The sequence below is a fragment of the Kryptolebias marmoratus genome, linkage group LG6 (assembly GCF_001649575.2).
Source record: "Kryptolebias marmoratus isolate JLee-2015 linkage group LG6, ASM164957v2, whole genome shotgun sequence".
Classification (NCBI taxonomy): Eukaryota; Metazoa; Chordata; class Actinopteri; order Cyprinodontiformes; family Rivulidae; genus Kryptolebias; species Kryptolebias marmoratus.
The window spans coordinates 13,107,047-13,117,569 of record NC_051435.1 but is presented as its reverse complement, the minus strand read 5'-3'; the positions used below and the strand labels follow the sequence as shown (position 1 = coordinate 13,117,569).

The following is a 10,523-nucleotide window of genomic DNA, read 5'->3' as shown; positions in this document are numbered from 1 at the left end:
ATTGTAATGTGAAAGATATTACTAAAAGTTAAAAATAATTCTTTTATTTTCTATATATATCTACAAAATATTCTATTATGTTATAACTTATCCTCCTGATTCCTCTCCATGCTTGTTGCAGCACCAGACATTTCTGCACTAACTGTTCTAAATGACTGACAAACAGAGTAATAAGCTGGTGAAACAGATAACGAACATATTCCAAATGTCGTATTTGGCTCATTGGCAGGTACGCTGAAAAGATTTAACTGTGAAAGAAGTATTTTTACAGCACAAGATTCCATCTGATTTTGCATAATTGCCTCTATTTATTAAGGTAATGGAACGCACGCTCATCCTAAAACTGGCAGGTGAACAAAAAAAATTATATATCAGGCTCACAACCTATTTGTGTGCTTTTCCTGATAAAACAGATCAGAAAATGATGACAGTGGTTTAATGTGGAAAGAACCTGAAACACCGTGAGGGTAAAACAAAGCGAAAAGCTGCTCAGTCACATTAGCGTCAGTCAGTATGCGTGAAAACGCACAGAGATATAATTTCAGATTTTACACCAGACACCTGACCACCCGGTGACCTCATTTATTCAGCTGCCTGATCCATAATGTACCTGCAGCCAACACTTGGCCACTGTTAATTATGGACACTAATGGTGGAATATTCATCTCCTTCCTATAAAAATCAATGAACTTTTTTTAAACTTAAGCCCAAGTTCCTAAATTCCCCTGGTCAGATCGCCACAGCTACAAGGCAATTCTTAGATAAAGTCTTAGTTTACCAACTGTATCATCAGATAAAGCCAGAGGGAATCTGTGATGTTGATATTACTGAATAATTCCCACGTCTGTCATATCTGTTGGAACGAAAATAAACCCTGTCAAGACAAATCCAACACCTGGGCTCTCCGGAGTTTATATAAAAGAAATCCAATTATTGCATTTCTAATAAACGCATACAGATTTACACCAGGAGGGATATCTTTATGCGGGTTGTCATTTTACAACACTTTGGATTTCAGCGCTGCAGCTGACGCGTGCTTTTATATATAGAAGCTCAAACAACTTGCGAGCTCGGCACAATCATCGTCAAAGTGACAGCCAGTAATTTGTCTGACGTCGGCGCCGCGCATTATGTCGACAATTTACATTTTTCATTGGGAACGTTTGCGCGCGCGAGGAGGAAAATGGATCCGTATGAAAGGCGAGTTTCCTCCGGTCCCTCACATTCGAATTACCGCAAATAATACTCCGAAATGTATCTGATGCAGCTTCACGCAGATCGCTTTATATCATGTAGCACCCGGTAATGTGATCGTTCAGATGTTCTGAAGTGGGATTCTGCGGGAAGGTTGTGAAGAGTGACTGTCTCACCTGTTACCTGTTGTAGACTGATGAGCTGAAGGCTAGTCTGAGCGGGCCAAAGACCGAAATGGAACGCTTCAGATCTCATAAATATCATAGGGGGTCCTGCAAATGGTATTTTAAACACATTTACATTGTAAATAATTATCACGGTTATTTCTATAGAATTATATATGGGGGGTAAAGTTAAAAAAAATGGCGGCAGCAGCTGGCTATAGCACTTCTGGTGTAGTCTGAGGCACTTCCTACTGGATTTTCATGGTGTGTAATGCAAAATTTTGCAAGATTTATAAAACAGCATTTGCATGAGCCATGTATGCATTTTTGAGATTGGAGAAGTTTACTTTGGTAAATCGCTCCCTCTCACTACCCGATAACTCGTCAATATCTGATATCTTATTCGTTAAAAATCTTTCCACAAATCTCCGCCTCAGGAGCTCTCACCTATCGGTGTCAGTGACAATGGTCTGATGAAGATTAGGGACACACATGCGGCCTTTTCACATCTAAGAATCAATATTCTCTCCAGTATAAGGAAGAAATGACTCGCTTTTAGGGTTTCCACAGAACCTCAGAGATTTGAACACTTTAAGGCAAATCTGAACTTCCTCCTTCCGTTTTGCCTGGCAGGCGCTTTATGCTCGGTTGCACAGGCATGACCCCCCCCCGTGCCAGAACCGCGGCTCTGCTGTGTCACTGTGTTTTCCTGTCTTACAACAATCCTGTAATGATCTGTGGGACCAAGAGGCAATGAGTGTACGGGGGGACAGCAGTGCGGTTATGCAACACTGCCACTTGCACAAGTGTCAGTTTGAACTTCGCTCCCACAGACAGGAAGACACATAATGTTAATTAGACAGAAAGCACAAAGCTGCTTCTGCCAGTATGCTCATCTCTGAGCAGCTGACTAAAAATAGTCCCTGGCGTGCGATCGAGGGGATATTCTAATTAGTGCATGTGCTTTAATTGTTGCAGTTTCTCATTTGCAAACGTTTCCTTCCATTGAATTTCTGAACTGAAATGCCACCCGATTACTATGGTTTCTGCCATGTGCCCTTTAGCCGTGATGGATCTTTTTTTGGGTCAAGTGGTGATGCAGCCGTCGAACGCGAGGCGCAAGGTAACGAAGAGCGAGCCCCAAAACAACGCCTTGTGATCTAATTCTGAGTCCAACTTAAGAGGCATAAAGTAACACTCTTTGTATTTCTTTATGGGGACAAAAGCTACAGTAATAATCCAACTCAAGACAAATCCACCGTGTTCCCGAGGCAAAGGGGTTTATCCCCTGATAAATGAAGAAGCGAGCACGGCAAAGCCTGAATTTAAGTTTTCTTCAAGTCTATCAATACCAGCAGAGACGCGCGCGGAATGCAAACACTCCATATCAGTCATTTCCCCCCGGTGCAGTTGCTTAAGCGCTGTCTGTGTGTGTGTTTGGAATCTTAAAGGCAAGGGATCCGCACACGCTATTGAGGAAAGCCAGAAAGTCACTGGCACTGAGAGGTGGGGAGGAGGAGGAGGAGAGGGGGGGGGTATAATCAGGACACAAGCATGTGGTCAGGTCAACAAGTGATATATCTCATAAATCAATACCTAATTCCCCTCACTCTGCATTAAGGAGCCAACGCTTTCTTTCCGTACGGAGATTTGCGATTTGAGTTGTGCAGGTTCGAGCATCTATGTGACATCAGGGGTTTGTGTACGACAAAAACAAAATGAATATTTGCAGACAGACAGCATTATCTTTATCTTAACAAATGTCGATGCGAGCTTATGGGGCACATTCAGACCGCGCTGGATTAGCTTCAGGCCAGAGAAAAGGAAAAGAATTGACATGCAAATAGGATGGGGGGATTACTGAGAGAGTATTCACTCGACAAGAAGCTTCTGTATTAACGGATGAAATACTGGTCACATTTTTTCTTTTTTTTTTTTTTTTTTAGGTGTCTAAGCCCTGATGATTACTCGCTTATTCCTCACTTTGTTTATAGAATGTTAATAACTGGAAAAACATGGGCAAAAACGAGGCTAAATATGCAACGTGTATAATGGTGTCAATTATACGACTAAATGAGTCCACACGCTAAAAGAAAAGCCAATTTGTTGTATCCGGTAATCTTTTTTTGCCTTTGGAAATGAAAAGATCGAGCTGAAAACATAAAGTGTCTTTTCGTTCTCACTTGGATAAAAAAAAAGACTTATTTGACTATCTGGTGAGTTGCATTTGAATGTTTGAAAAAAAAAAGAAAGAAAAGGTGCTAAATGAGAAATTAAATCATCTCAACATCAAACACATGCTTCCTGCACAGCCAGAAGTGTGAAATCCGTAGCTGCAGGGATGGCACTGACTTGAAAGTGTCCAAGTATGAACTCACTTTTGTAGTTCTTCAGATCTGGAAAGAATATAAGTGAGGCACTTTATGACCTTTTTTTTTTCTTTTTGCTTTCAACTTAATCAAAACTCTACTTTTGTCTTTAAGTTATCTGTTTAATTGCATTTAATTGTAATATGACTAGAATAAATAAGAAACATACAAAAAAAAACTAAACAAATGTTCCTTCAGTTTGTTATCTTGCAGTTTAAACTGCAAATTCCCATCATTTTTGTCTTTTAATCACACTAACAGGAGGAAAAAACGAAACTATTCTTCTACAAGACCACTGAGCACGTTGATCTGATGGGACACAAAGTGGAGACTGCCCTCTGCTGGCCGCAGTCAGGCACAACACATCAACCCTGCAAGAGTTTCTCCTCTTTCGTCTTGATTTGGGAGCAGAGACAGAGCAGCCTTTCTCCACAACGCCTCCTGAAGGTCATTAAGCCTCTCCGAAAATGAGGACAGATGCAGAGTTGATTGCAGTTGTCCCCTCCGCTTTCTGACGCTCCCCCGTCCCCGCTGACTGTTACATGCAACTTTCAGTATCTGCAGAATTAACTGAGGTATAGGCATTTCTGTGCTCCCTGAAGGCCATCTGGTTGTGGCAGCCATCTTGAACCATGCTGAGAGGCTTTTGGGTGATGGTAACACCAAGTGGGATAATTGGAATAATCTGATGTGCTGCTTTAAAGCCGCTCGCTGTGGCTCTCAGGTGATTGCTGCTGAAATAGTTCCGTCTTTAAAAGGGCGACTTCTCGTTCCCCATAAGGACTGCTGACAACATCCACTGCATTTTCACAGACGAACACGGAGAAGACGGACGTTTCACAGCTGTGGTCGGCGTCCCTTACGGACGAGCCATCGCAGCTTTCCGAAAAGGAGAGGAGACAAATCGCGCGCAGGTGTTTGTCGCACCTGCACACATGCTGAGAATATCTGTCTTCACTCGCAGAGAGCCACAGATTCCAGTGGCGATAAGGCATGAAAATCAACGCGCCGCTATTGGCTGAGTCATCGCGCCGTTTTTTGGGGGTTTTTTGTGTTTCGATTGAAAGCCTCTCAGACCTTGGGCCATCAGATTGCATTGTTTTCACAAGTGCGGCTGTCAACACGCAATTACAACGCGCAAACTGGTTCCGAGCCCGGCAATTATTTGGACTGAAAACACATCCCTCCCAACTGTTGCATTGCTTTCGTCGCAGGCCCCCCGCTGGCGTTCCGGCACGAGGTGGGGGGGGGGGGCTAAAACCCAGAAAACAGTGGCTCTCAGTCACCCCGGGATCGCGTCACAAAGGAGGAAAAAATGACAGACAGGCGGCGTAACCCCGAGATCAAAGCCATCTTCCAGCAGCTTAGAGGAGTCAACACGGCCGCGTTGAAAGAAGATAAGTTCTGTCCCCGTTTGAAAGGATGCATTTCCCAGGGTCAGGGGAGCCGTGACCAGTCTGTCACTTGGTATGCTGAGGCGGCTGCGGGAAGGATTCGTGGCGATGCCTGGCTTGCAAAGTATATCATAATTTTTCTCTGATGATTGAAATGCATTTAAAAGCTGCAATGTTACCACACAACCCATTTTAAGGAAACTAATTAAAACCAGGGAGCTGGGTGCATTGATTAATTATACATCATCTCATGTTGACTCTGAATAACATCTTCAGGCCCTTTTTTATACAATTTTAGTTTATGCAAGCTTTTTGAAAAGGTTTATTTTACTAAAAATAATCTCGATAGATAGATAATTCCTGCAAGGGCTCTTCTCAAGTCACTATGTGAAATTCTCACAAGCTTTAGGAACATGTCAAAAATCTGTATTTTATTAGATTTCAGTTTCTCGAGCAAATAAACTTAAAAAAAAGTATGTAAATGTAAGCTTTCCCACTTTATGCACTTTACTCTGACATTACCTTTGTGAGTGATTGGTTTGTGTTTAAGTACCGGTTCTGGAAAGTAAAAAAAATAAATGAAAAGTAAACTTTAAATACCATAATCTTGAACAGCAGAGTCAGGAGTTGAATAAAATTTAATTTGCATATTTTCAGAGTTGAAGAACCAAACAGACAAAGCTTTCAAATAAACATGAAAGTTGAGGACAAACTTAAACGTCGACCCCGTGGATTCTCCTGCACAAACAGAATTATGCAACACTGTTTTTCTGGAATTTCTAGAGGTCCGTGGAGGCCTAAATCTCATTTTAGACATTCGTAGATTTTGCAGTGCAGGTACCCCAGCTTCATAGAGTGGCGCTTCCTGTACATCACCGACCACTCGTCAGGGCTCAGCTCCACGACTTGGTAGCCCGCCAATTTCAGGTGCCTCCTCTTCATCGCGTGAAGCCCCAGCAGCTGCTGCGACTGGACGCAGAACTGGTTCCGGCCCGGGACCTGCACGGCCACTTTCACAGGCCTTTTCAAGTCCTTCAAAACGGATTGGGTCGTGCCAAGTCTGGCTTTCGTGATGTCGGGGGTCACGTCTAGGGCTGATTCGAACAGCCTCCCACGCTCATCTGGCATTAAGACGGAGGAGGAGGAGGAACCGGGATTAAGGCCGGCAGATGAAGCTGGAGAATTTGGGGGACTTTTGGCGTTTGTTAACTGCGTGAAAAGTTGATCAGTGATGGTCACTCCAGTGTTTAGGTTCACCCATTCCTGATTAGAGGGAGCAGCAGGTGGTGGGTTCACAGGTATGGGCTGTCCCTTGGGGTCCAGATGTACCTCCAGGTCGATGGTGCGAGTGTGGGGTAGGATCATTCTCTTGCACACATACTGCTCTCCTCCGAGCAGGTCCTTGAGAACCGATTCTGCCTCCTGCACATCTGGTCTCTGGCACACGTCCAACTGCACGAAATTCCACAACATTTCCGCCACCTCTTCTTTTATTTCAGAATCCAACCTAGGGCCCGTATACTGAGGCAACTCCAGAGCAACGGTTTCATCTAACGTGAACAAGTCTCTTCTCAGCTCCACGTGGGCTTTACGCATTGCCAGTTCGACATATTTGGGGCTTAAAGCTAACGCAATAAGGTCCTCTGGGAACTGAGAGACAAAAGCCAAGCCTAGAAGGCCAGTCAGCAGGTGCTCTGGAAAATGTTGGAATTCCGATTTCCTCTGTCTCAGGGCTTCTGTGAGGCTTGAATAGAAAGCCGGATTCTGTGTGGGGAGATACCCTAAGGTGCCGAAGGACCACAAGAGTTTGCCTGCGTCTTTACTCCTGCAGTGCGACACAAGAGAGGGAACCCTCTCTGCAATCGAATTTAGGATGCTACTGTTCTGATAGTGAAGAGCAGAGCAAGTCAAAGTCACATGCATCAGCCCTTGGACAGCCATCTTGTTGACCCGTCGAGGGACTTCCTGTGCCATTGCTTCCAGCCATCTTTTGTGAAAGAGGTAACTGAAACGCATGTATTTATTCACATTCACGATCGCAAAGTCGCTCAGCTCCGTCACATACGTGAGTGCGCTATCAACAAGATGTATCACTGTAGACTCAGAGATCGAGGTTTGGGTCTTAAAGAGGCCCAGACATACAGTTCCAATCTCCTCTGGGTGCAGCTGATGGAGATGACGAATCAGAAGGTGCTCTAAAGGTTGAACCAATGTATTTGGACAGTGCCTACCTTCTCCCATCAGGTACCACAGCTGGACCAGCTCAGGAACTCCCATTTCTCCCAGAAGGAGTTGGACTGATCTGCAGACATGGAGTAAAAACGGCGACGGCTGCCTCCCGATGCAGTGCAACATGTCCGCAGCGAACAACAGCTGATGCAAACTCATCTGGCAGGCTTGACGGCTCAGCTCAGACTCACACGCATCCAGCACACTGTGATAGTGGGGGATCTTCAGCCACACAAATGACTGCATCACTTCCAGCAGCTCCAGGGCAGAAAACAGGTGGATGTGTTCTTTACAAAATCGGAAGAGCATGAGAAAACGTTGGTCTTTCTTCAGCATCAGCAACTGGTCCCGGTGCAACCTGCTGAGCTCCGGGAGAAACCGGAGAACATCAGCCAGTTTCAACCTGTCCTTTAGTATTGACACTTTTTGAAGTACTGGCAACACTTCTACCCATTCGAGACTGTGAGGCCGCTGGGTGAGGTCAAGGGCCATGGAGCCATAATTCGGCCGGCATTTGAGGAACGCCCGTCTGTTTACTTTATAGTCTGATGTTTCTGGGTCTGTGTCGCAGGGCAACTCGGCGGGTACCTCAGGCCCAGGCTCTTTGTTGAAAGCTAAGTCGAGCAGTGTGTTTTTGGAGCTTGAAAGATGCCGAGAGCAGCTCACACTGTAGCGATTCCCCTGTTGCCAGAAAGAAGGCCAGTGAGCCCTGATCAATTGCTCTTCTTCATCGTCATCTGTCTGGCGGCGAGAATTTGCAGCGTTCCGGGCAGCGCGATGATACAACGACGGGTTGTAATACAGTCTGTATCCCCCTTGGAATGAGGTTTCCAGCTGCAACGCTTTAGTCTTTTCCTCCTCCTCGTTTGCGCCATCCTCGAGCTTGATGCGCATGCGTTTCGTCTGGGTGAAGCTTTTGCCCCAGTTTGGGACGGAGCGAAACCTGGCGACCCGCCGACACAACACACAGGCCGCCATCAGTGTGCCCGACTGAAAAGAGAAAAGCAAGATTTAAACATACAAAAGTATGTAAAACAAAGAGACTGTGCCGAGAAATATCATGGTATATGAGCATATAGTTTTGGTTTAGATTATTTAATAACTGAAGTATAAGGTGATTTAGGTATGTTGATACAATTGAAAGCTACTTCTTTTAAAGTTTGAATAACACAAAAGCTATAAATGACTATATTGAACATCTACAACCAGAAAAGTCATAATCTTGGTTGTTTGTGAGAAAAAATAGGTCACTATTCCTTTTCTAAATTTATTTTCGATCATGAAGCATCTGAATTACATGTTAATTTGTGAAAGTAGATAATTGTTCAGTGACTAGTGCCAATCAAAATTATTATTTTTAAAATAAATAAAGTTTTGGTCACCAAATCAGGAACTGAGCAACAGAAACAATGCCTGTAATGCTGCCAGTGCAGATGTAAACAATGGACTTTATAAAAGACAGCATATTAACGCAAATGACAGCTCATGCTGATTGTTAGGGGTCTTATATTTACTGTCTGTCTATTTTTATGCCAACACCTTGCAGACACTTCAGAGAATCAGTATCATGGTTTGAGATTTCGCAAAATAGACTAAACTCCCTATAACCTCTTTGCTCGGACTACATTTATACGTGTCCGGCACGATATTTATAAATTAAAGTTAGTTATAGTGTTAGTTCGTTTAGCTCACCGTGTTACCTTTTAGCTGTAAACCTCATGGAAGTGTTCGTTTATGGGTTACGCCGTCCGAAAGGGCTTTCAATCACACCGGAACTAAAGAGTTTTATTTTCAAAATAAAAGAAACCAGACAGTGTACGTACAGCGTTATGCTTTTAAATCGTTCTGAGGTGTAAAATACTTAAACTATTTATCACTATTTTGTTTTATATGCGTTGTGTTGAAAATTTAAAAAGAAATAATACGAAACAATGTCGTGTCGTGCTTGGAGCTGTGTTATTGTTGTATTATTGTGACAGCCAAAATACTTCCGGGTAGTGGAACTTCGGCTGAACGATGTTTGACCTACGGCAACCGAAAACGGTCAAAAGAGACGAAAGCAAAACGCAAATTCTGTTTACAATTTTTTATTAATAAAGCACTTTTTAAAGGATATTTTAAATTCTAAGCTTTGAAATTTAGGATTTAAATATGCAAAACATTTGTTTGGGATTTTAAAGCTTAAATTCATGCCTCAAAGCATTACGTTAAAGACAACATGTCAAACATTTAAAATGTTAATTTATAAAAGTGTACACTTTGAAACAAAAACTAAAAATCAAGTATGGCGTTAAAGTATATAACAGTATTTCATGTGTCTCAGTAAACATTTAAAATATGTAACTAGCGTAATTCACTTTTAAGATTAGTGACTATTTTTTAAATATTTTTTTTCCTTTTACATCTGTAGTCCTACATACGAGTAAATATTTTACTTAACAGTTTAGTTTTGAAACTAGATGATATTTGTATTTGGCCCAAAAAGGATCTTTCAGCTCAGTAAAGCTGTAAACCAAAACTAGATTTTAAATTTGTGCAAAAAGATCATTTTGAAAGTAGTTACTACATTTGTTTTTTTTTTATTTGTCAAAGACACTTTAATTTGTGTTTTATCATTTTTAAAAGTTTTCAAGACGACACAAGAGGAGACATGCACCCCTGTTGTTTTGACGTTAAATATTCTAGTTACACCTTAAATTCATTAGCAATTAAAACAGTTTGACTAAAATAGTTTTTAAAAACAGATGTATTAATATCCAGATTTTTAAAAAGGCCTGTTCTGTGCTCAGTTCAGCACTGATGCCATATTCACTCTAAACTATATGATCGAGACATATAGATCACATACATTAGAGTGTTTTCTAAGAACATGCTTGTTTCATCCTAATCACCTTCCATCTGTCTGTGTGCCTTAATGTAACCTTTGTAAATAATTTAACATCGTGCTATAAGCATCCAGGTGGTGTCATGTTTCATTTCTCATCCTGTTTGTTTTGGGGATTCATCTTTATGTTAAATTTATTTGAGCCACAATTATTTGAGTTTTACGTGACAGAGAGGTCAGAAACTGTGTCAGATATCTGCATTTAAACTTTTAATACCAAGCCTTTTCACTTACAATTTGTGAAGGTCTAACTTTGTTCCCAGGCCCCTGTGTATCGATTTGATTTCAT

At 42.3% G+C, this 10,523-nt stretch overlaps 1 protein-coding gene across 2 annotated transcripts; it reads right to left on the bottom strand.

Moving 5' to 3' along the window:
- Positions 1-5,741: 5,741 nt before the first annotated feature.
- Positions 5,742-9,147, bottom strand: LOC108239720 (FAST kinase domain-containing protein 5, mitochondrial). 2 transcript variants are annotated; one of them, XM_017422622.3, is made up of 2 exons: positions 9,043-9,147; positions 5,742-8,340 (listed from the first exon to the last, which is right to left on the bottom strand). In XM_017422622.3, the coding sequence occupies exon 2, from the start codon at positions 8,326-8,328 to the stop codon at positions 5,926-5,928; it is 2,403 nt and encodes an 800-aa protein (XP_017278111.1). In that variant the 5' UTR covers positions 8,329-8,340; positions 9,043-9,147; the 3' UTR covers positions 5,742-5,925. The 2 variants fall into 2 exon arrangements, with proteins under 2 accessions (XP_017278111.1, XP_017278108.1); XM_017422619.3 differs by having other exon boundaries at positions 9,051-9,138.
- Positions 9,148-10,523: the final 1,376 nt, after the last annotated feature.